The sequence below is a fragment of the Stegostoma tigrinum genome, chromosome 25 (assembly GCF_030684315.1).
Source record: "Stegostoma tigrinum isolate sSteTig4 chromosome 25, sSteTig4.hap1, whole genome shotgun sequence".
NCBI lineage: Eukaryota > Metazoa > Chordata > Chondrichthyes > Orectolobiformes > Stegostomatidae > Stegostoma > Stegostoma tigrinum.
This window is the reverse complement of record NC_081378.1, coordinates 16,304,077-16,331,057: the sequence shown is the minus strand read 5'-3', so window position 1 is coordinate 16,331,057 and position 26,981 is coordinate 16,304,077. Positions and strand designations below refer to the sequence as shown.

At 43.5% G+C, this 26,981-nt stretch overlaps 1 protein-coding gene across 1 annotated transcript in view; it reads left to right on the top strand.

Moving 5' to 3' along the window:
- Nucleotides 1-26,981, top strand: part of ube2h (ubiquitin-conjugating enzyme E2H (UBC8 homolog, yeast)) — a 106,350-nt gene that overhangs the window by 28,965 nt on the left and 50,404 nt on the right. Inside the window, exon 2 of the mRNA XM_048553793.2 lies at nucleotides 21,612-21,688. Coding sequence (XP_048409750.1) covers nucleotides 21,612-21,688 — 77 coding nt within the window. The remainder of the gene's footprint in view (nucleotides 1-21,611; nucleotides 21,689-26,981) is intronic.

Below are 26,981 nucleotides of genomic sequence, written 5' to 3'. Positions count from 1 at the left end.
TAACATATTATGAGCTGGTAGAAACTGCTTTAAATGTCTCTTAACAGTTTACTTTTAGAAGGATGAGATCATTTCAAGGATTTGGAAGATTCTAATGAATGATTTCACTTTTTCAGTCAAATTGGCCCGAAAGAATCAGCACAAATGTTGTAATTGGTCTTCATTTTTCGTTGTACTTTTCGGTGGCACGAATGAGAACGAATGCAGTAATGCTTGGGAAGAGAGGGTGGGGATATGTGAATAAAAACAGCTAGAAGAAATTTTTAAAAGGTAATATTGCTAATTTAACAGCCTAACCTTTGTCCAGTGTTGCAAAAATACTTCATTATTGTGAGCAGCTTTTCATATCCATTTCAATATCCATCCGACCTGCTCTAGTGGTGCAGTGATGTTAAGATGATAGTGAAATCTGGACTGATACTACTCAGTGCTCAAATTATTTTTGTCCTTGTGTAATTGACAAGTATAAACCCAATTGCTACACTGTAAACAAAATCCTTTATTTGAAGATTCTTTGTGAAATAGTGTAAGCAATAGGAAAAGGGTGTAAAATTCAGAATCTTCAGAAACCTGTCTTTTGGTTTTTTTAGATATGGTTCATTTTTCACCATCTAAGTTCCCATTTTTTGATCTGGATCTATTTCTCTCAACTTGTTTTAGGATTCCAGTCGAAGTCTTTTTTTTAGGTGGGCACAGCATTTCCCTTGCCTAATGCTTTTATTGTGGGCATCCGTCTGTAATTTAGGATTGAGCTGAATCACGTTGGGGTAGATCCTCCCATTTTTCTGCTTACCCTCCAGAATACTCAACATAGAATTAGATTAGATTAGATTCCCTACAGTGTGGAAACAGGCCCTTCGGCCCAACAAGCCCCCACTGCCCCATGGAGCATCCCACCTAGAGCCATCCCCCTATAACCCACACACCCCTGAACACTACTGGCAATTTAGCATGGCCGATCCACCTCGCCTGAACATCTTTGGATTGCTGGAGGAAACTGGAGCACCCGGAGGAAACCCACGCAGACACAGGGAGGATGTGCAAACTCCACACACAGTCACCCGAGGCTGGAATCGAACCCAGTTCCCTGGCACTGAGACTGCAGTGCTAACCACTGAGCCACCGTGCCACCAAATTATAGGGTTCTTTGGGGCCTGGTCATCAATTGACACCTCATGTATATGTGAGAATTTATCCTAAGTAGTAGACTACTTCGTGCTGGGAGGCAATAGAGTCAAGGTTGATCATGTCCTTGCTCTTTCTGAATGTACACTCCTGAAAGGGAAAGCTTTATAGTATTCAAAATTGGAATCTGTATCCTGCTTTTTCTTGAACACCACCACTGACTGTTACACTCCAGCTGAAATTTAATTTTGCAGCCTTGTTTGTTTCTCCAGTGCTTAATGTTCCATTTTTTTAAGGTTATTTCTCATGAGCATCATTTAAGAATTTCCCACTGGTGATCTGTCTTAATGTGGGTAGAGATTACCTCATTCAATTTAATCTGTTGGGAGTGAGATAGAGAAAGCTGTCAGCCATTTTTCAAATTCAAGGTTGAGAAATTTCAATCCCTCTGCCAGTTTAAGCTAATGCTTAGCCATATCTTTGCACTTCTGTTTAAAATTATGATATTTTGACTCGGGAAAAGGTGGTCAATTGAGGCTTTCGGATCTGAGGAAAAAGTGCAATATAAATAGTTCCATATAGCCCAAACATTCAAAGGGAATCTTTTTGAAACAGCATCTATCTTGGAGCACCCAGCATGAGAGAACAAGTTACTTTTGATGAGGTCCGAAACTGTTACTATAGGACTGGACCTGAATCCCATCGTTTGGGGGTGCACAGCATATAACCAACCGTGACTGGGAAGTGAGACACAGTAAGACTTGACGAACAGCAATGAAATCATGCCCAGATAGACTGCTTTTGCAATGTTTAATTGAGGGATGTCTATTATAAGACACAAGACAAACTCCCCTGACTCCTACCTATTCTGATCCCAGCTGACGTTCTTGGACACATTGCAGCCCAGCCAGGAACCTGGCTTGATGGATCTTAGTTTGATTTGTTATGGTTTTACAAAGTGGTGTGTCACTGAAATGCAAGTGTACCATATTGAAGATTTTGCTCTGCCAATAAAACTGTTTTTGATGTTTTTCATTGAAATGTAAGAGTTTGAGGAGTGATGTTATAGTGGCTTATAAAGTTGAGTTTAGAAAATGAATGGCAGATGTCTTTTCCTTCAGGTGGGGTGTTCAAAACTAGGGCCCTATTTTTTAAAGTGGGGGGGAAAAAGATTTTAAAAGGGACATGAAGAGCAACTTGATTTTCACACGGTGGCTAGTGTGTGGAGTGAACTGTCAGGGGAAGTAGTAGATGCAGGTGAAATTACAACATTTAAAAGACATTTGGATAAGATATTGGATAGGAAACATTTGGAGGGATATGGCCAAATGCAGGAAGGTGGAACTAGTCTAGTTTCGGAACATGGTCGGTGTGGAGTGGTTGATCTGAAGGGTCTGTTTTCATGCTGTATGACTTGATCGTCATAATTTTTTGGCTGATAAACCGTACCACGTACTTATATGAAATCCAAGATCTTTTAGCACCAAGCAGAAGCATTATCCTATAATCCCAAAACCCTCCTTAAAATGTAAATTTGTGTAGAACCCAAAAATTCCCCTTTGATACAGTACCAAAAGCATTACTTGTTCACACCAGAGTGTTACAGCTGTACCAAACACCTCATGTTCGAGATAACAAAGTGTGAAGCTGGATGAACTCAGCAGGCCAAGCAGCATCTCAGGAGCACAAAAGCTGACGTTTTGGGCCTAGACCCTTCATCAGAGAGGGTTATTTCTGATACCTCATGTTTGAGTAAGTGTTTAGGCTAGAACTGCAGATAACTGTTCCTGAAGCAATTGTGTACCTGAACTCGGATGTGTGCTGCTTTAAGTAACCTCTTCAAAGTCTTTTTTGTCTGTGGTAAAGTTTCTGACTGGAAAGTAACTTGATTCACAATATATCCTCCATTCACAGAAGTGTGGGTCTATACAGTCATCACCCACCAAGATCTTGACTGAGTTGTTTTACTCAAAGTAAAATCCAAAAGTTTCCCTCTAAGCTATGGGTGATTCCCTTACTCTAAACAGTTCTAGAAAGTTATAGGAAACCATGGGGTCCAATCATTTACCTTGTTGTGTAGTGTAAAAATCTAGGTTAAACATACATCCATTAATAGTTCACAATTATTTGTAAAATTATGTTCAGTTCACCACTGCCCTTTTACGGAAGGAAATCTGCCATTCTAAGCTGGTCTGGCCTGTGTGACTCTAGACCAACAGCAGTATGACTCTTTACTGTCCTCCAAAATGGCCCAGCAAGCCATGCAGTTGTCAGAACCAGTACAGAGTCTAAACTGAAGAATGAAACTGGACAGATCATCTGGCATTGACACAGATTCCAGCTTCACCGTTGACAAACGCAGTCCTGTTGATCCTGCAAAGTCCTGTTTACGAACATTTGGGGGCTTGTGCCAAAAATGAAGAGTGCTTTCAAACAGACTAATCGAGCCATAGCCTGTCTTTGCCGTATGCACAGAATCATAGGCTATAAACAGTCACCTGGATACCTCAATCACCAGCTCCCCATGCCCTGTCCCATTGTCAGGGCATACCCCTTAGAGTTTGCAGTACAGCCATCTACAGTCAGGATAGAGTGATCGTGGAAGCCAAAATATTGACTTTGAACCTCATGAAGTTTCATGATGTAGGCAAGGAAAACCTGTGCTAGTTAGAACTTACTATGCTCCTTCAACTGAATCAATACTTTTCCACGTGGAGCACTACTTGGAAGAAGCACGGAGGGTGACCAGGACGCACATTGTACTCTGGGACTTAGATGACCGCTACTATGCTTGGCTTATTAGTATGATTATTGATTTAACCAACCATTTTTGAAAGGATATAGCTGCTTGATCTGAACTGTGGTGAGGGAACCAATCAGGAAAAATGTGCTTGACCTTGTTCTTGCCATGATAACTTCATTGGTGTCATGCCCAGCAAGAAGGAAGATAGTTGTTGGTTTGGCCAATCATCTCAGACCCAGGACATTGCAGGGATTTGTCAGGACAGTATCCTGAGCCCCGTGATTTTTAATTGCTTTGCTTTCCCTCCATTGTACAATCAGAAGTGAGGGTTTGCATTGATTTGCTCAAATGGTGAGCATTGTGCAGCTAATATTCATATCCTGTTGGAACTCAATAGCGTCTAGGCTTGGTGTAAATGGCGTAATGTGTGCCAGAAGTGCTAGGCGTTGACCATCTCAAATGAAGGACAATCTACCTGTAGCTTTCTGACCTTCAGTTGCATTTCTATCTGTCTCACCCCACTGTTAACAACGTGGGATTACCAACTGACCAGAAACTGAACTTGGCCAGCAATTTAAGTACTTTGGCAACCAGAGCAGGTAAGGAACTGGAAATTAAAATAACTAGCATCCTGGCATCCCATTGCCTGGCCACCTAGAAAATACAAGTTAGTGGTGTGATGGAATGTTCCTTACTTGCCTGGATATGTAAAGTCCCAGCAACGTTTGACGCTATCAAAATTGAATAAGAAAACTTAGGTCTGTTCCTTACCCTATTGTTTTCCTGTTTCCTTGTTATAACAATTGATCCACGGTCTGAATATCTTGGCTTTTGTGATTACTGGAGGGGAATATTGTCAAAGTTCAAAAGTTGCATCATTAGTAATGGTTATCGTCTGAACACATGTTCAGAGCATGATGCAGTTGACCAATCGCTACCAACTGATAAAAACAAAAATGACTAAAGATGGTACTGGCCTATAAGGATGGGTTCAGAAATGCTCAAAATATTATCACAGCAAAATAAAGTCTAGTTCTTCGTGTGTGTGAGAGAAATATCTTTCAGCATAAAGGAAGGGCATAATGCATGCAAACACAACGTGTCAAATGTGCAGCAGTTGAGCAATGCTTTGTTTTCTTAGTGGCCCATATGATGAGCAATTTTTATTTTAGTTTCTGTCAAGGTGCTATTGTGAAACCGTATTATCCACTAAACCTAGTGCTGTTACTGGGATACTGATTATCTACAGTGAAATTTTCACTCCAGTCAAAATGTACTATTTATAGGGCACTTGGCATCATTACCATATCCTATAGCAGTCCACTGTACTTCCCTACAGAACCGAATACTCGGTGAAGTTTATAATTTCACTGCTTGATATTATTAGCTCATGCCTTTAGATGCTAACTGAAATGCAAGTGACCATACTGAAGCCTGCTCTTGATACTTTGCCAGATGCACACGAGAATTTGTGATTCATTTTCAGATTACCTCATAAAAATGGAATCTAGTTCAGCTAATTAAGTCTACTTATTGTATGTAATTTTTCCGGAGATAACTCTTGGCACTAGAGATTCATAAACCACTTTCTGAGTACTGAATGAGTAATTGAGAACCAACTTATTTAAATTTAGTTTTTTTCTGGAAGCCCTGGAGGTTTGACCTTTGATCTTGCTGCAAACTAAGTTTCTTGAAAGCTTTTATTAAACCTCTGAGGTAGCATCCTATGATGCAAAATAAACGTGAAGAAGAGATTTGAGATTTCTTATTCAAGCTAAGCAATTAAAATGTACTGTATCACAATTTTTCCTGTGAGTAGCTTCAGTCTAGCAAGGTCCCATGTCTATGCTGAGTGATCTTTTGATGTGACTTGAAATAGATTTGGGAGTAGAAATTGAGGGGGAATTTACCAAAACTACTGATGTCCCACATGTTTGCGTATCAGCATGACTGAAGATGCATTCCAATTCTGCTGTAGTATATAACTCCTGTTTGTTGTCTATGCTTGCACATATATAGCTCTCACAGGCAGTTATTATTCAATGAGTCAAAAGGGAAGAGAAAATTATCAAAGGAAAGAAAACTGATTTTACTATTGGAGTAAATTATAAATGCATTTAAACTTAAGTTCAGTTGAGAATGAAGGATACAAATACTTGAGATGTTGCTGTTTAACACCAAAGTCCGAGGCAATTAGCATGATGCTATGAACATACATACAGGGAACAAGCATGTGACACTTGGCTTTTTAAGCCTGCTCTGCCATTCAATAAAATTAAAACCGACCTGATTTTTAACCACCTACGTTCTCTCATATCTGCGATTATCTTCCATTCTTTTGGCTGTCAAGAATCTGTCTACCTTTGCTTAAAAATTTGCAAGATTCTGCACCCACTGTCCTCGTTAGGAAGGGAATTCCAATGATATGCAACTGTCTGAGAGAAAATAAAATCATTCTTTTTTGAATGGGCACCACCTTGTTCGTAAACAATGACCCCTAGTTCTAGATGCTCCCGCAAGAGGGTGCATGCTTTCAACATCTACCACTCAAGTCCTGTCAAGATCTTGTGCTTCAGTTAAGTCACCTCTGACTATTCTAAAATTGAGGATAGAGGCCTAGTTTGCCTAGCTTTTAGTTGTAAGGCAAATGCTCATTTCAAGTATTAGTCTAGTAAACCTTCTCTGCACTGCTTCCAATGCATTTGTATCCCTCCGTAGGTATGATGACCAGTACTGTATGCAATACTCCAAATGTGGTTTAAACTGTCTTATTCCATTGAAGGCTTCTTCAGACTCTTGTGGTATTAGTCATTTGTGCCTGCTGACCTCCCAGTTCACTTCAGATCTGCGCTGTGCATACCCCCAAAAATCTCTTACACTTCTTCCTGCTGATCTCCAAGCTTCTACTATCAGTATAATAATTTCAAATTTCTAGTCCTTGTTTTCTAATCTTTGTCACCTCCCTGGCTCTGCAATCCTCTAACTGTATGTTCTAGGCTGTTTTCTGCGTTCCAGAATCTGAAGCATTGTTTTCTGCCTTCATACTATGACCATGGAGTACTTCACCCAAATTAGTCACTGTTTTTCAACTTTTAAATGCTTCTCCTACTTGACCTCTTGAACCTGCTTTCTGTAGCTTAGTGACATAAAAGGGGGTGGCATGGTGGCTCAGTGGTTAGCACTCCCACCTCTTAACACTGGAGAACTGTGTTCAGTTCCATCCTTGGGTGACTGTATCGAGTTTGCACATTCTCCGTGTCTGCGTGGGTTTCCTCAGAGTGGTCTGGTTTCCTTCCATAGTTCAAAGATGTGCAGGTAGGTCAATTGGCCATGCCGAATTTCCCATAGTGTGCAGGGATAATCCAGACTAGAAGGGTTAACCATGGTAAATGTGGGTCTACAGGGATAGGATAAGGCGGTGGGTCTGGGTGGGAAGTTCTTTGGAGGGTCAGTGTGGGCTTGATGGGCTGAATGACCTGTTACTTCACTGCAGGGATTCTGTAATGCAGTGATGGAATGAAAATTGCCTGTGCAGTCTGCCTAGTGCAATTTGATGTTAGTTATGTCACAAGCCATGCACTGCATAATGCAGCCACAGCTGTGTGATATGAGGGGGGAGAAAAACAATGAATGGGGAGAAAAGTTCAGGCAAATTCCTGTATTGGCCCCTTAAACAATTAAAACTAGCCTAGCAATTCACTGGGCTTTGATTATTTATTCTGTACTGTACCATGTTTGGCATTATTTTCTGTTTTTATTGCACACTCGTGCCTTCCAACATATATTTAACTTCGGCATTCAATGTAAGAACTCAATATTCTGTGTTGTAAACTTTGAATTTTGTATACTCTTTACTTGACTCGGATGACTAAATAACAAAGCAGCATGATGTTTGTATATTGTTCATAAATGAGATGGGCAGAAGTGAGAAAAAGAAAACATGAGGTGGCTAGCTTGATAAGTGGAGTGATGGCCTTGGGTTTAGTTGACTTGCAGTAAAATTACATGTGAATTTCAACTTGCCTCACCTAGTCTGAAAGTGCTAACATTTGCTGGAGTACAGACTATTTCCCCATTTCACGGTCTGAGATTGGTGTGCCATCACAGCCAAGATCAAACTTGAGCCTGCTTGATGTCTCTTTGCATTTTGAGCAGGTATTATTACTGGTTACTGATCAGGCACAGAAGCTCTTGAAGATGCTATGTATACTCTACCAGCTCTGACCCAAACTTCTTTGTCCATCCATTCTCCTGCGCTGTGAAGTGTATGTCAAGAGGCAAAATACATGTCCTGCCAGTTTTCATTGTCTCCCTGTCATTGTCTTGCATGTGTCTGTGACACCTTTTATAATTCGCTGATGTCTCACTGGCAAAATTTCCAGTTAGTACTAAAATAGATTAAAGTTGTCGGTTCATGGCTGTAGGGATAGGGTTGGATGCCGATAACGTGGAGTCACTCGAAGACCAATGAGATTTTTGTAATTTTTTTTGGATCTTGATCTCCTCGCAAACCCTGGAGATGTTGCTTCTGAGGTAGGGAAATGATTAATTCTTTCAGTGATAGCATTGATAGCAATGGAATTGTCCTGATGCTGTCCAGTCACCAGATTCTTGGTTTCTTTGCATCTGATGGATAGACTGTCCTTGGCACCATTCTTGAAACTGGTGGTGATGGCTTGGAGCCCGTAGGATTCTTCAGTCAGCAAGGTAAAAATCTATATTCACAGTATTTTCTGAAATTCAGTATGTCTGGTGTCTGGAGGAATGAACTTTGTATAATCCAGCTTTTTCTAAATCAAATCTGGAATGGAGTTTTCTGCTTGAATGAAATAATAATGAGATGAGAGCCAGGCGGACCTAGGGATCCGATCCCTCACTTGTATGTTGCATCATCCATCTATTTGTTGCTGCTTGTAGCAGCTTTTATTTTCTTGAGATCCTTCCGATCATTTGTGATCAATAACTCTAGTCTGTACAAATTGATAGCAGTTGAATAACATGGACAGAGTTCGGAAGTGGTGTGGAGAGTACCTTTTTAATTTACACTTCTCTTTTCCCTATTCTAATTCAAGCTTAATTTTTCTTTCTTTCTCAAAATAAAATCAACTGATATACTATGTCAAGATCTTAAGTTACCGTATGTGGGGTCAGGATAGGGAAACCATTTGAGTTGCCCTTTATCACTTAAAATGTTTTTTTTGTTGGATGATTTTTTTTAAGCTTTCACCTCTCTCAGTTTATGTTGCATACAGCATGCAGTACATTAGCTGTTGTTGCCGCTCCCTTTCTTTACTTTTATAGTAGAAACTGCCCTAATGCTTTCTGTGGGAGCTGGAGGTAACCTCAACATTTACAAGCTAATTCCAGAACTGCTTGATCAAGGAACATCTTCCCACAAGGTGAGGAATGCAAATTGCCAGTTTGTTGCACAGCTTCCTTGGGTCAACTGTTGTTACACCTTCCCATTCATTTGAAGTATGATTGCCTTACCTACTAAATCTGCGACTACATTGCACTGTGTGCCTATTTGAATTACTTTATATAGCTTAGGTTTTATAATCACTAGTCTTTATTAAAAGTACTTGGATCAATATTGTAACACTTGAACTTGTTTTATTGTTTTGGTAACAGATTGTAAATATTCAATATTCTAGATTCACCTCCAGTTACTTTTATGCTTGTCACTTTTGGTCCCTTGTAACTTCTCCTTTAAACTTAATCCTCTCCAGTGATGGAAAGATGCACCCTATCGTACAATCAGAACACTTTTTTTTTCTTAATTTACAATGCAGTGGGATAATGTTGCACCGTCATGCTTTTACTGAAATCTGGCAAATGGTATGTTGGCCTTCATTGCGAGAGGTTTTGAATACAGAAGCAGGGATGTGTTGTAGTTGTACAGGGCCTTGATGAGACCACACCTGGAGTATTATGTGCAATTTTGGTCTCTCTCTCTTTCCTTCTGTGGAAGGATGCTGTTGCTCTCGAGCGCAGCGAAGGTTTACCAGGCTGTTTCTGGAGATGGTTGGTCTGACGTATGAGGAAAGATTGTCTTGGTTGGATTTTTTTTGTAGGAGTTCAGACAAATGAGGGGGTATCTCATAGAGACTTATAAAATTCCAACAGGACTGGACAGGGTAGATGTAGGGAGCATGTTCCTGATGCTGGATGTGCCCAGAATCGGGGGTTATAGTATGAGGATTTGGGGTGGATGGCGATGAGGAGACCTTTCCCAAAGCGTGGAGAGCCTGTGGAATTCATTGCCACAGGAGGTAGTTGATGCCAGAACATCAAGAGGCGACCAGATATAGGACGTAAGGCGAATGGGATCAAAGGATATTGGGAGAAATCAGGATTAAGCTATTGAATTGGGTGATCAGCCATGGTTGTGAAGAATGGTGGAACAGGCTCGAAGGGCCAAATGGTGGCCTCTTGCGCCTGTCTTCTATGTTTCTATGTAATGTGAAGCATATTCTGCTTGTATAATACGTCATTTTAAATTCGAACACAGAATGGATTGATTCCTCAGATGAAACTCACCACTGAGGTTTCCTAAAATATTTGAGTTTTATTAGAGTTGTGCTGAGCTATTTTCCTTTGTTTTGCTAACTGTATCCACCTGATATAGCTAACCTTGAAATATTAGTCATTAGGGATGGGCCATTTCATTCCATGCCCTTTTAGTAGATTGATTATCAATCTAACTAAGGTCTACCTTAGTTCATGTCTTGTTGGCTGCTACTTGAAAAAAAAGTTCATTATTTAAGTCGTTAGGCTCAGTGATCTTTGTCATTTCTATCTTAGCTTGCCCAACCAGCAGAATCTTGCTGGTCTGCCGCCATGTTATTTGAAATAGTGGCTAGGAACAACCGGTGGGGAGAATGGCAGGATATGGATGGGGACGGCAATTGCAGTTCATCAAATTGGATATATATTTGAAAAAGCAGGCATATTTAATCCATTTCTCATAAGTCAGTTTTTAAATCTGATTTGTATTAAGTGGTAATTTAGTGCTAAAGTACCTATAATCAGAATCTCTGTGGAGCAGACTTGATGAGCTCAATTGGCCTATTTCTGCTCCTATGTCTTACAGCCTTATGAAACAGTGTGGAATCCAGAGAAATGTACTGTATCAGGGCAGGAATATGGGATCAGTGGCACAGAAGTCATGCTCCAAATAGAGCTGGCTAACACTGTAATTTGATTTTCTGGTTTCACCTTGGTTACCCTGCAAGGAAATATTTGCTCCACTGATAATGGGAACTGCAGATGCTGGAGAATCCAAGATAATAAAATGTGAGGCTGGATGAACACAGCAGGCCAAGCAGCATCTCAGGAGCACAAAAGCTGACGTTTCGGGCCTAGACCCTTCATCAGAGAGGATGATTTGATGAAGGGTCTAGGCCCGAAATGTCAGCTTTTGTGCTCCTGAGGGGCTGCTGGGCCTGCTGTGTTTATCCAGCCTCACATTTTATTATCTAGGAAATATTTGCTGCTCACTTTGAAGTACCTTCAGATATCGGTAGTCTATGTACCCTTTATTTGTTTGAATATGTCCCCTGTCTTCCTGTGTTGATCTGAATCAAATGTCAGATGGATTAGAGGAGATAAATATGCTATTTTCCTGTAACAGCATCTCTCAGATGTCATAGTTAAAGCCTTGAAAGTTTAAGTGCAGACCATAAAATCAGAGGAGGGATGTGATAGCCCTAGAAGAGGTGCAGAGGAAATTTACAAGGATATTGCCTGCAGTGGAGAGTTTCAGGTATGAAGAGTGATTGGGCAAACTGGGGTTGCTGTCCTTACGGCAGAGGAGATTGATAAGGGGCATGATTGAAATGTATGAAATTGAGGGGCATGGGTAAGGTGGACAAGAAAAGACTTTCCCCTTCGTGGAGGGATCAGTGACCAGGGGGTGTAGATTTAAGGTAGCGGAGATGAGGAAAATCTTTTTTCCACGCAGAGAGCGATGAAAATCTCAAACTCACTGCCTGTAAAGGTAGTAGAGGGAGAAAGGGAGAAAGACTAAATATAGAAGTAGAATTTCTGAGCACTTGCATTGCCAAGGCATAAAAGATTATGAACCAAGTGTGTGAAAGTGGGATTAGAATAGTTGGTTTTTGACATGCGCAGATTCAAAAGAACAAAAGGCACTTTTCTGTGCTGTAGATCTGTTTGAGATTCACACAATAATCTTCAACTTCACATTTTTGCCTTTTTCTATAGCTCCTGATTATTAAAAATCTGTCTTGACTATTCTTAACGACCCAGACTCTACAACTGTGGTAAAGTGTGCCACAAATTTCCTTTCCTCCAAATAAATTCTTTATAATCGGTTTTAAATGTGTAATCCGTTTAGTCTGACATTATGCCCTTGGGTTTTAGACAATCCCACAAGGCAAAACCACCTTTCTGCATCTATCCCATACAAGATTCTTCGGAGACTTATTGTATTAATAAGGGTGCTGATCATTCTACTAAACTCCAATTGCGCAGACTAAATTTATGTGTTGTTTCGATAATAATTTTCTTCTCTGATATCAGCTATCTATGTTATGACTCCATTCTGAACTCCTTCCAAGCTTTGACCAGCTTTCATGTATGCAAACTAGATTAGACAAAGTAATTGAAATGCTGTTTCAGCAAAGCACTTTGAGTGTATCTTTTGTGATTTTTTACTGGAACTTCATTGTTATCTTCCTTTTAGATGTCCCCTCTGTATCCTACTGTATAGTTTAATTTTCAAGTTGTGGCAGAGTCTGCATTTTCAGCTAGGAATTTCAGCTGCTAGTGGGTCCAACATTGCGGAAGAAATTATTTCCTCAGTTGGGAGAACTGAGTGGAGACATTGTCTGCATATGGAGGACACAACTGAGATACTGTTTCTTTCTGAGGCTGGACTTGAACTTGTTTTTCATGTAACTTATAGTTCTAATGGAAATCATTTGTTTCTGGAAGCTTCCTAACCACCAAAGCTCAACTGACTGGTCTGTAATTGGTGAGCAACCTCCATTGAAAAAGGACACCATGTTTGCAATTCCTAGCATCTGAGGCCAGGGAAGACTGACAGTTATTCCAAGTAACCCTGCAGTTTTGGCTCTGAATTTCTTCAGTATCTTTTGTGTGTGTCTTGTTGACGTGGTACCTTGTTATCTTTGTGTACCAACAGTCTATCCAACATGCCTTCCCTACTTTGAATTTTACTCATGTCAGTATTCCCTTCTCTCAACATGACCTGGGCACCATTCTATTTCCGTGGTAAAGACAGATACAAGGTGTTAACATGCTACCTCAGCTATGATCCAACACCATGTGTAAGCCCACATTTTTTGGTCCCTGAATGTCCCTCCTACTACTTATCCCACTCACTTTTCCCAGAGACAGTCTCGAATCTAAAGCCCTGCATTGTACAGTTTTTCTGTCCATAGATTAATTTTATTTCTCTAGTCATTTGCACGTGCATTGGGAGAGATCCAGAGCTAGCTACTTTTGAGATCTTGTTTGTTAGCTTTTTACTGAACTCCTCCCTAAATTTTGTTCAGGACTATATTCCCCTCCCTACCTCTGTTATTAGTAGCAATGTGTGGGCCATGTCCTCTGGCTGTTCACTCTCACCTAAAAGAATATCCTGCTGTTGCTCTGAGATCCTTGCCCAGAGAGATACCACAACATCCTTGTCACCTTGTCGGTCATAGAAATGACTTGGTTTTCCATAACTAGTGAATCACCCATCAGTATTGTGCCTCCACTTTTTCTCTCCTGTACAATCAAACTACTCATGGTACCACGCATACTTCTCTGACTGCAACCCTTGTATAACTGGTATACTTGTCAGATTCCAAAATGGAAAACTGATTTTTGTGTGTAATTCCGGGGGACTCCTACACTATGTGCATTTTTCTTTTGGACTGCCTTACAATCACCCATTCTGTTCATCGAGCGCTTAAGCTGCAGTGTGATCACCTTTCTGAATATACTACTCAAGTAACTGTCAACTTTGTGGATATGATAGTGACTCTGTCCACTACTTGAGCTCTGAAACGTGAGCTCAAGTTTTTGCATGTGGCAGCGCTTCCCGCACATGGTCATCTAGACCACTGGTAGGACCCGTGACTTTCCACTTATTACAGACTACATTCCACTCCAGATAGCTGTATGCGCACAACCTGTCTTGACTGCCCTTCTACTTTATTTTGTTTGGATTATGTACTACTTTGTCGGTCCTGAGCTTTCCATATTCCTGGTGTTTCAGTTAAATCCAAATTTAGCCACATTTTAACATGCTTTTCTAATTTAGTGATTTAAGACTTCCCTAATAGCAGTTTCTTACCATTTCTTACTGAAAACAGGTAGGGGAAAAAAGCATTTCCTCCCTGCCCTTCAAAAGCCACCCCCTCCCCAACACTATATATTCCTACTTGCAATGAACCTTAACTTTTCCCACTTCACTGAAAGCCCACTTTGAGCAAAATTACCAGGCATGTGCACATTGCCTCTGTCTGACTCAGGAGAAATTAGCTCAAACTGACTGTGTGCCCTCATTCACCCTGTTAGGGATGGATGCACCTGGGACAGTTAGATTGGCAAGGATGTGGTCAAGTAAATTTTTCCATCTTGCTGGTTCCCTCACTACCTACCATTGACAGTAGAGCAGTTCTGTCTTGTAGGAATTGGCCTGTGGTGCTCGCAAGCTACTATTGGTGATGGGCATTGAGGTCCACCACCCAGCATAGATTTTCTTGCCTTGCCACTCTTAATACTTCCAAATGATTTTCAACACAGCAGTGATTTATTATTTATGGGGAGGTTCTTGGGCATATTCAGCATGAGATTTCTTAACCTGTGTTTGAGTAGCTGTCCTAAGATTTCTTGAGGTCCAGAGTCAATATTGAGACCTCACAGGACGACCACTTCTGACTGCGTTACTCTGTGCTGCCAGCTGTGTTGGATCTTTCCTTCTGGTGGGCCAGGATATGCCCAAGGATTGTGATTGGTGTCAGGGATATAGTCTAACTTAACAGACTCATACCCTATAAATGATGTCTGTGCAACAGCTCTTGCGGGAAAGATAGAGGGCCTGTGGCTAATCGTGCTGCTACTTGCTGTTGTTTCCAGGTGGTGTCTCTGACTTGATTATTTGCTTAAGGATTTGAAGTATATTTTTTACAGCAGAGTGGCTTGCAGGCAATTTCAGAGAGCAGTTATGTTGCTATGCATCTGAAGGTGCTTGTGGACCAGTGGAGGTCAGGATTGCAGCTTTCCTTCTCTAAAGGACGTTAGTGAATCAGATGACTTTTAAGTCAATTAAGTGATCAATTTATTGAGTTCAAATTTTACCATCTGTCACTGGTAAGTTTCCATTGCCTTCAAATAACTGCTAATTACCTCATTGGCAACCTCATTTGGCTTACTGTTGTTGCTGGGCGGGTTACTGTCACTGCACGTGAACACTATGAACAACATCATTGTTATCTTCCTTTTAGGTGTCCCCCTTTGTAACCTACCTGCCAGTTTTCATGAACGTGTCCATTTTTTGCCAATTTTTCCTTGTCCCAGCTTATCTCCAAACTCACTTTCCAATAAGTACTGAAGTTTCCATCCTTGTCTTTACTATCTCCAACCCGAACACGAGCTATCTTCCACCAACCCGATGCCGCCTTGTCACTTCTCCAAGGCCAGACCAACTTTTTGCAACCTTGGTCCCATGATCAGCATCTGACCACGCAGCTGTGCTGTCATGTAAGATTACCTATTTTCAATTCTAGCATAAGCTGAGGCAAGACAAATCAGGTAATCTGCCATTTAAACCCTTGTTCATACTATTTTGTGCCACTAGATTTGATTATTCTAATGCAAATGCTCTCCGAGGCAGTTTCAAAAATTGGCTTATGAGGGCCAGTACCATACTATCTCAGAGCATGTCTGGACATTGAGCTCAAATGCGGAACTATGTAAGGGTGAGCGGTTCAGATTAACTTTGAACTTGCTGACCATGCTTATCCCTGCTGACTTTTTTTGAAAATAAAGCACAGAGATGAGGAACCAAAAACCTTTTAAAAGTCCCAACATGCTCTTGTTTCTCACTGACTGTGTTCTCCAGTTCTATGCTACAGACACTTCCCCTTTTCAGAGTTGGAACTAGGATGCATTTTCCTTTTTGTCTTTCCCTATGAGCTGTATTGTTGGCAGAACCTTCAGTCATCACACCGCATCAAATCTTTTCAACTGGCTGTTTCTCTTCCTTTCTTGAAGCTGTCTTCTTTATTAAAAACTTTAAGTACACATAGAAAACTCCAAATCTTGCATGATCAGTTTCTGTGATAATGGGAACTGCAGGTGCTGGAGATTCCAAGATAATAAAATGTGAGGCTGGATGAACACAGCAGGCCAAGCAGCATCTCAGGAGCACAAAAGCTGACGTTTCGGGCCTAGACCCTTCATCAGAGAGGGGGATGGGGGGAGGGAACTGGAATAAATAGGGAGAGAGGGGGAGGCGGACCGAAGATGGAGAGTAAAGAAGATAGGTGGAGAGGGTGTAGGTGGGGAGGTAGGGAGGGGATAGGTCAGTCCAGGGAAGACGGACAGGTCAAGGAGGTGGGATGAGGTTAGTAGGTAGCTGGGGGTGCGGCTTGGGGTGGGAGGAAGGGATGGGTGAGAGGAAGAACCGGTTAGGGAGGCAGAGACAGGTTGGACTGGTTTTGGGATGCAGTGGGTGGGGGGGAAGAGCTGGGCTGGTTGTGTGGTGCAGTGGGGGGAGGGGATGAACTGGGCTGGTTTAGGGATGCAGTGGGGGAAGGGGAGATTTTGAAACTGGTGAAGTCCACATTGATACCATATGGCTGCAGGGTTCCCAGGCGGAATATGAGTTGCTGTTCCTGCAACCTTCGGGTGGCATCATTGTGGCAGTGCAGGAGGCCCATGATGGACATGTCATCAAGAGAATGGGAGGGGGAGTGGAAATGGTTTGCGACTGGGAGGTGCAGTTGTTTGTTGCGAACTGAGCGGAGGTGTTCTGCAAAGCGGTCCCCAAGCCTCCGCTTGGTTTCCCCAATGTAGAGAAAGCCGCACCGGGTACAGTGGATGCAGTATACCACATTGGCAGATGTGCAGGTGAACCTCTGCTTAATGTGGAATGTCATCTTGGGGCCTGGGATGGGGGTGAGGGAGGAGGTGTGGGGACAAGTGTAGCATTTCCTGCGGTTGCAGGGGAAGGTGCCGGGTGTGGTGGGGTTGGAGGGCAGTGTGGAGCGAACAAGGGAGTCACGGAGAGAGTGGTCTCTCTGGAAAGCAGACGGGGTGGGGATGGAAAAATGTCTTGGGTGGTGGGGTCGGATTGTAAATGGCGGAAGTGTCGGAGGATGATGCGTTGTATCCGGAGGTTGGTAGGGTGGTGTGTGAGAACGAGGGGGATCCTCTTGGGGCGGTTGTGGCGGGGGCGGGGTGTGAGGGATGTGTCGCGGGAAATGCGGGAGACGCGGTCAAGGGCGTTCTCAATCACCGTGGGGGGGAAGTTGCGGTCCTTAAAGAACTTGGACATCTGGGATGTGCGGGAGTGGAATGTCTTATCGTGGGAGCAGATGCGGCGGAGGCGGAGGAATTGGGAATAGGGGATGGAATTTTTGCAGGAGGGTGGGTGGGAGGAGGTGTATTCTAGGTAGCTGTGGGAGTCGGTGGGCTTGAAATGGACATCAGTTACAAGCTGGTTGCCTGAGATGGAGACTGAGAGGTCCAGGAAGGTGAGGGATGTGCTGGAGATGGCCCAGGTGAACTGAAGGTTGGGGTGGAAGGTGTTGGTGAAGTGGATGAACTGTTCGAGCTCCTCTGGGGAGGAAATTCCATCCCCTATTCCCAATTCCTCCGCCTCCGCCGCATCTGCTCCCACGATAAGACATTCCACTCCCGCACATCCCAGATGTCCAAGTTCTTTAAGGACCGCAACTTCCCCCCCACGGTGATTGAGAACGCCCTTGACCGCGTCTCCCGCATTTCCCGCGACACATCCCTCACACCCCGCCCCCGCCACAACCGCCCCAAGAGGATCCCCCTCGTTCTCACACACCACCCTACCAACCTCCGGATACAACGCATTATCCTCCGACACTTCCGCCATTTACAATCCGACCCCACCACCCAAGACATTTTTCCATCCCCACCCCTGTCTGCTTTCCGGAGAGACCACTCTCTCCGTGACTCCCTTGTTCGCTCCACACTGCCCTCCAACCCCACCACACCCGGCACCTTCCCCTGCAACCGCAGGAAATGCTACACTTGTCCCCACACCTCCTCCCTCACCCCCATCCCAGGCCCCAAGATGACATTCCACATTAAGCAGAGGTTCACCTGCACATCTGCCAATGTGGTATATTGCATCCACTGTACCCGGTGCGGCTTTCTCTACATTGGGGAAACCAAGCGGAGGCTTGGGGACCGCTTTGCAGAACACCTCCGCTCAGTTCGCAACAAACAACTGCACCTCCCAGTCGCAAACCATTTCCACTCCCCCTCCCATTCTCTTGATGACATGTCCATCATGGGCCTCCTGCACTGCCACAATGATGCCACCCGAAGGTTGCAGGAACAGCAACTCATATTCCGCCTGGGAACCCTGCAGCCATATGGTATCAATGTGGACTTCACCAATTTCAAAATCTCCCCTTCCCCCACTGCATCCCTAAACCAGCCCAGTTCATCCCCTCCCCCCACTGCACCACACAACCAGCCCAGCTCTTCCCCCCCCACCCACTGCATCCCAAAACCAGTCCAACCTGTCTCTGCCTCCCTAACCGGTTCTTCCTCTCACCCATCCCTTCCTCCCACCCCAAGCCGCACCCCCAGCTACCTACTAACCTCATCCCACCTCCTTGACCTGTCCGTCTTCCCTGGACTGACCTATCCCCTCCCTACCTCCCCACCTACACCCTCTCCACCTATCTTCTTTACTCTCCATCTTCGGTCCGCCTCCCCCTCTCTCCCTATTTATTCCAGTTCCCTCCCCCCATCCCCCTCTCTGATGAAGGGTCTAGGCCCGAAACGTCAGCTTTTGTGCTCCTGAGATGCTGCTTGGCCTGCTGTGTTCATCCAGCCTCACATTTTATGATCAGTTTCTGTCCTGTCTTTCCTTTCTCTTTCCATCCTTTCTTCTGTTGCATAACTTTCCACAATGTAGGAGTAATTACTGCAAAAGCTGGAATCTATACTGAAAACAAATGCTGGAGATCAGTAGGTCAGACAGCATCCTTGGAGAGAGAGCAAGAGAGTCTAGATGACTTCTTCAGACCTCTGCTTCTCACCAGTCAGAGATGTCTCCAGCTTTTGTGAAATGACTTGAGCTGCTTTGCTAGTAAAAGGGCTGTGTGAATACTCGTATTAGACTTGGTATTGCTAAATGGGGGAGCAGATATAGTTGGCAAGAATGTTGTCTTTTTGGCTGTAGCCCTGTGTTTCTTAAAATTTGTTATGCAGTATTATTGTTCTGGCAAGGCCAGGATTTGTTGCCAGCCCCTAATTGCTGTTGAGAAAGTGGTAAGCTGCCTTGTTGAACTGCTGCAGTCCATGTAATAGATGCACCTGTAGTGCTGATAAAATAGTCTGTTTTTTGATCCAGCCTTAATGAAGGAACATCATACTCTTCCTAATCATCATGTTGTGTGGCTTGAAGGGGCGCTTGCAAGTAGTGTTCTCTTTTTGTGTACTGTCATTCTTCCTCTAGATGTTAAAAGTTGAGAGATTGAAAAGTGCTGTCAAAGGAAACTTGGCAACTTTCTGTATTGTAGCTTGTATGTGTTGCATACACTTGCAACTGTGCACCAGTGGTGTGAATATTTGCATATTGTGGATAAAGTAAGTGGAGAGTATTCCCTTGCACTCCTGATTTGTGCCTTTAGATAAAGGAAGGGGAAGAGGAGGGGTGCTGTTCAGGAGAAGTGGTTGTTGGAAGAGGTGAATTACTTGTGCTAGGTAACACTTCAATCAGTCGAGTTCACCCTGATTTCTGTTGACTTCAATTTTGCTAGGGGTCTTTGACCTCAAATTCAATCAGATAGTAAATTTGATATTAAGGGCAAGTTTCCTCGTGCTCCTGAAATTCAACTCTTGTCCATGTTTGGACCAAAGTTATAAAGAGCTGAATGGCTTTGGTAGAATCCAAATTGAGCATCAGTGAACGGATTATTACTGAGTAAATGCCAATTGATAGCACAGGGACAGATTCCATCATTTTGCAAAGAGACTGATTGGGCAGTAATTAAATCAAATTGGATTTATCCATTTTATGGGCAGGGCATGTGCTGACCTCTTTCCTACATTGTTGGGCAGGTGCCAGTACGGTAGCTGTGGTATAACTGCTCAGTTAGAGGTGTCTTAATTTTGCGCACAGATTCTCAGACCTAATGCTGGACAGTTGTCAGGGTGCATAGCTTTTCCTGTTTCTTGATATGCTTTGTGGTGATTTTAATTGGCTGAAGACTGGCATCTGTGATCCTGAGGACATATGGAGGAGGCCAAGATGGATCATCCACAAGCCACATCTGTTGAAAATGTTTTTCATATGTTTCAGTCTTGTCTGTTTCGCTGATGTACTGGCCGATGCATCATTAAGGAGGGGATGTTTGTAGAACTATTTCCTCTGATTAGTTGTTTGTAAATTGTCCATCATTCATGTCTGAATGTAATAGGATTACAGAACTTTGATCTGATCCATTGACTATGGGACTGTTTAATTTTGTATATTGCATTCTGCTTTCATTATTCACCATGCATGTTAGTGATGTATTTTAACTCTGCCAGATTGACACCTCAATTTTAGGCATGCATGGTTCTGTTCATGGCATGCTATCCTATCCTGTTGGATCAGAATTAGTCCCTTGGTTTATTGGTAGAGGGAGGGATAGTTGGACCATATGGTTAGATTTTTGAAAAGAATTCTACTGATGGATAGTTAATGGATTCCCTGGAACAGACCTAATAGGTAAAACATTGAGCAAAGTACTAGTGCCACAGGACACGATAATATTCTCGGTTTGAAGACAGGACTTATTTCCATGAAGAACTCTGCATTGGTCGTTCCAATTGTTATTGTAATGGGCAAATGCATCTGTGACAGGCTACCTGTAGCTCAAATCCTCCAACTCTGGTAATATCATTGTAAATCTTTTCTGAACCCTTTCAAGTTTCACAACATCATTCCTATAGCAGGGAGACCAGAAATGCACAGTGCTTCGGCCACTTTTGGAATAGTGTCCCTTACAGCTGCAGCATAACCTTCCAACTCCTACATTCAATACTGACAAAAAGCAAATTCAAGGTGAGTGTTGAGTATCCCCATAGTTGCCTATTGGCTGATTTTAATTTGCTGGTTAGCTTTCTTACTTTGGCAGAAGTCACCAGATGTTATTGAGGGTGGCTTTGCATGGTTGACTGGACATGTTGCACTTCATGTTGAGGTCAATTTGAGGTTACCCAGTTTAATTCTTTATTCTCGGCTTGATTTTTAAGAAGGCTGTTTGGGTATGATATGTTGGCTTAACAAAATCATTCAGAACAAAACTAAAAAATTTTCATGTCGAAGAACATATTTTCTTTGCACTTGAGGTTGCCAGTGGTTTTGCAGTATTCAGATTAGACAGTGTTGCTCAGAACCCCAGGTATTGTAATCAACTTAAAAGTGCTAGTTAATTTAATCAATTTACTGTGAGTTCTTTGAAATATGTTTTGGTTTTGCCATTTTCCTTGACCCTACTTTCAGTATTGAAAGCAAACATGAAGTAACCATCCTGGGTGGACTAAATGAATTTGTAGTCAAGTTTTATGGACCGCAAGGAAGTAAGTACATTAATGACTTCTCTGTTTATTGCAGTTATGTAATGGTGTCTACTGGTTTGTTTTCAAAAGAAAATTGTATGATGTTTTGAGAAGCCAGTGCCTTGCATCTTAAATGAAAGGAGGAGCAAAGTAGACAAACTGGCTAATTGAGTGCTGTAACAACATTATGCTGGAAGAAAGAAAGAGTTTTGTATTGTAGTTAATGTGTATTTTTATTCCATGGAGCATTGATTTATTTTACACCACAGTACTCATGAAGTGAGTGGATAATTTCAATATTTCTCCTGAATCAAAACTTATTTTTGTAGTGCTCTACTTCGTGCCCCTTCTGATAGAAGCTGGATTTTCAGATGTTAAATGGAGCCCTAACACTCTTTTTTTTTTCTTTGTCCATCTTCCTTCTCACCTGTCTGCCCCACCCTTCATACTGACCAATCCCCATCACTCCCTACCTGCACTCACCTATCACCGTCTTACCTACCTTCCCCAGCCCCATCCTTCCCCTGTCCATTTAATCCTGAGCTCCCCTCCCCTCCCCATTTCTAAAGAAGGGTCCTGATCTGAAACATCAACTTTCTGGCTCCTCTGCTGCCGGGGTCTGCTGTGTTCCTCTGGCTCCACAGTGTGTTGCCTCTTTTTTGTTGTCATGTCTTTGGACTCTTGAAGGCTCCATGCTGGGTGCAGTTTGAGTAATTTTGTGAAATTTTCAGTTCCTTACCTCGTCACCATTCTGAATGTATGAACCTCGGCTTGTTCAATACAGGTGATGTCACGGACTGATATTTTTTCTTAAATGCAGACCTGTATAGGGAATCTTGGCATCCCTAACAAAGGAGCTTGTTGACCTCACGGATGCTTTGGTTGAGGTCAGCTAACCAAAGGTGAGCAGGAATTTGAATGAGACTCATCCTGTCTTTTGTGACTTAATTTATGGTTGTTAACTATCTGGTTTGTAAGGGTACATTCTCTCTTTGGCCTGTCTCAAATTTTGATATAATTTGTACATTTATTGCTTCAGAAAAACTTTAACCTTTAACAGTGAAAGATTTGTTTACCTACCAATTTCCTAATCCTGTCAACTATGATGTATACATGCTAATTGTATGACAAGTCTTTCTCTTGGTTTGTACGGTAAATGTCAAAATGTTGTTTGATCAGCCATTAAGACCAGGAAATCCCTGCATTTGTCCTTGGTTTCCACTGTTAACAAACATTAGCCAATACAATAGTGAGGAAATTACAATAGATTTTGAGGATGCTGAGTTAGACGGAGGCACAGTTTGCTAGTGTCACTGTTTCTGACTGCTAAATTCTGTGACAATGCTAGATGTTCCCATTCTGTGGATGGGATTCGGCTGTGGTGTCAATTGATATTCACTCACTGGACTTGTGTAATTGATTCTTTTTTGAAACAAGTAACAGGGCTGTCAGTGAATCTGACACCAATGCAGTCTGTGTTGTTGACTTCTAAGGGAAAGTATGAGGAAGAATTGTAGTGCTCATCATGGGAGAATGCACACTTTTTTTATTACTGTTTGTTTCATACAAGTAGCATGGAAAATAAGAGGGACCCCTTTCTGATCTTGCCTATGGTTTGGTGGTGTTTGCAAAATTGTATGAAAATGATCCTGTGGTAATGGTTTTACTATACACATCACCAAGAAGCTGGCTGTCAGAAAAGTAATAAAATGTGAGGCTGGAGGAACACAGCAGGCCAAGCAGCATCTCAGGAGCACAAAAGCTGACGTTTCGGGCCTAGACCCTTCATCAGAGAGGGGGATGGGGTGAGGGTTCTGGAATAAATAGGGAGAGGGGGGGAGGCGGACCGAAGATGGAGAGAAAAGAAGATAGATGGAGAGAGTATAGGTGGGGAGTTAGGGAGGGGATAGGTCAGTCCAGGGAAGGTGGGCAGGTCAAGGAGGTGGGATGAGGTTAGTAGGTAGATGGGGGTGTGGCTTGGGGTGCGGGGAAGGGATGGGTGAGAGGAAGAACAGGTTAGGGAGGCAGAGACAGGTTGGACTGGTTTTGGGATGCAGTGGGTGGAGGGGAAGAGCTGGGCTGGTTTAGGGATGTGGTGGGGGAAGGGGAGATTTTGAAACTGGTGAAGTCCACATTGATACCATTAGGCTGCAGGGTTCCCAGGCGGAATATGAGTTGCTGTTCCTGCAACCTTCGGGTGGCATCATTGTGGCACTGCAGGAGGCCCATGATGGACATGTCATCTAAAGAATGGGAGGGGGAGTGGAAATGGTTTGTGACTGGGAGGTTTGTTGCGAACTGAGCGGAGGTGTTCTGCAAAGCGGTCCCCAAGCCTCCGCTTGGTTTCCCCAATGTAGAGGAAGCCACACCGGGTACAGTGGATGCAGTATACCACATTGGCAGATGTGCAGGTGAACCTCTGCTTAGTGTGGAAAGTCATCTTGGGGCCTGGGATAGGGGTGAGGGAGGAGGTGTGGGGGCAAGTGTAGCATTTCCTGCGGTTGCAGGGGAAGGTGCCAGGTGTGGTGGGGTTGGAGGGCAGTGTGGAGCGAACAAGGGAGTCATGGAGAGAGTGGTCTCTCCAGAAAGCAGACAGGGGTGGGGATGGAAAAATGTCTTGGGTGGTGGGGTCGGATTGTAGATGGCGGAAGTGTCGGAGGATGATGCGTTGTACCCAGAGGTTGGTGGGGTGGTGTGCGAGAACGAGGGGATCCTCTTTGGGCGGTTGTGGCGGGGGCGGGGTGTGAGGGATGTGTTGCGGGAAATGCGGGAGACGCGGTCAAGGGCGTTCTCGATCACTGTGGGGGGGGGGGGGAAGTTGAGGTCCTTGAAGAACTTGGACGTCTGGGATGTGCGGGAGTGGAATGTCTTATCATGGGAGCAGATGCGGCGGAGGCGGAGGTATTGGGAATAGGGGATGGAATTTTTGCAGGAGGGTGGGAGGGGTGAGTCCATTCCCCTATTCCCAATTCCTCCGCCTCCGCCGCATCTGCTCCCACGATAAGACATTCCACTCCTGCACATCCCAGATGTCCAAGTTCTTCAAGGACCGCAACTTACCCCATAGTGTTTGAGAACGCCCTTGACCGCGTCTCCCATATTTCCCGCAACACATCCCTCACACCCCGCCCCCGCCACAACCGCCCCAAGAGGATCCCCCTCATTCTCGCACACCACCCCACCAACCTCCGGATACAACGCATCATCCTCCGACACTTCCGCCATCTACAATCCGACCCCACCACCCACGACATTTTTCCATCCCCACCCCTGTCTGCTTTCCAGAGAGACCACTCTCTCCGTGACTCCCTTGTTCACTCCACACTGCCCTCCAACCCCATCATACCTGGCACCTTCCCCTGCAACAGCAGGAAATGCTACACTTGCCCCCACACCACCTCCCTCACCCCCATCCCAGGCCCCAAGATGACATTCCACATTAAGCAGAGGTTCACCTGCACATCTGCCAATGTGGTATACTGCATCCACTGTACCCGGTGTGGCTTCCTCTACATTGGGGAAACCAAGCGGAGGCTTGGGGACCGCTTTTCAGAACACCTCCGCTCAGTTAGCAACAAACAACTGCACCTCCCAGTCGCAAACCATTTCCACTCCCCGTCCCATTCTTTAGATGACATGTCCATCATGGGCCTCCTGCAGTGCCACAATGATGCCACCCGAAGGTTGCAGGAACGGGAACCCTGCAGCCTAATGGTATCAATGTGGACTTCACCAGTTTCAAAATCTCCCCTTCCCCGACCGCATCCCTAAACCAGCCCAGTTCGTCCCCTCCCCCCACTGCATCCCAAAACCAGCCCATCCTGTCTCTGCCTCCCTAACCTGTTTTTGCTCTCACCCATCCCTTCCTCCCACCCCAAGCCGCACCCCCACCTACCTACTAACCTCATCCCACCTCCTTGACCTGTCCACCTTCCCTGGACTGACCTATCCCCTCCCCACCTATACTCTCTCCACCTATCTTCTTTTCTCTCCATCTTCGGTCCGCCTCCCCCTCTCTCCCTATTTATTCCAGTTCCCTCTCCCCATCCCCCTCTCTGCTGAAGGATCTAGGCCCGAAACGTCAGCTTTTGTGCTCCTGAGATGCTGCTTGGCCTGCTGTGTTCATCCAGCCTCACATTTTATTATCTTGGATTCTCCAGCATCTGCAGTTCCCATTATCTCTGTCAGAAAGGTAATACTGCTTTGCAAGATATTGGGTTTTACATCCTGTTATGAATCATTAACATAATAGGTTCCTTTTACTATCTTGATTTAAGGAACTGAATTACACAAGTTCACTTGTAAATGAATAAAATGATTGTTGTGTGTTATAAAGAGATTATGTGCTCAGATTTAATTCTCATTTGCTTCAAAAACTCTCAAAGTTACTTCAATTTTAGAGTTGTTTTCACTTCTATTAAATTAGTGTAAAAGCAATCAGTGAAATTTGAAAGATTGTAAGACCTATTTAATTCAGATTTTTTAAAAAAGAAACTAATGTAAGAGAAGAATCTGAAGTCCAAAACTTCTGCATGGACTACTATCTTGGGAGGTACATTTTTCATTTAGTCTCTGAAGATGTCTCAGTTCCTTGTTCTAGTTACTGTACTTTTTCTATCTTTCCAAGTTTATCTGCTTTGCTTTTCTTTGCCACAAGACTGACTGAATATGGTAGATTATTTCACCCGATTCAAAATTCGAATTGAGATTTAGCCTGCATTACATTGTCTTTGGTGAGGCATCATCTCTGCTGACAATTGTAAGTCTGCATTGTCATTTAAGTTGGCCGTTTTGTCTATCATCAGTCAATCACAGAAGCTCATAGAATTGCTACAATGCAGTTGGAAACCATTTGGTCCAAAGAGTTTGCAATGACCCTCTGAAGAGCATCCCATCCAGGCCCACTTGCCTATCCTAAATCTAAAATCTTGCAATGGTAATCCACCTATTTGTCCCTGGGTACTACAGGGAAGTTTTTTTTAAACATCCGATCCACCACATCTTTGGACTAAGGGAGGAAACCAGAGCACCTTGTGGAAACCCATGCAGACACAGGGTGATCATACAAACTGCACTCAATATTGTCCAAGGCAGAGTTGAACCTGGGTCCTTGATATTGAGAGGCAGCAGTGCTAACCACTGTTGTCCTTTTCTTTCAATGAATGAGCCCAAATGGCAACTAACTCTGGGCAAAAAAATCTGTATAAATGGAAACCCAAGGACCTTCCTAAACTCGACCCATCTTGATTATGGTATAACCTTTCTATGGCTGCCCTGAAACTGATCTTGAGATTCATTATCCCCCTGTTAGTTT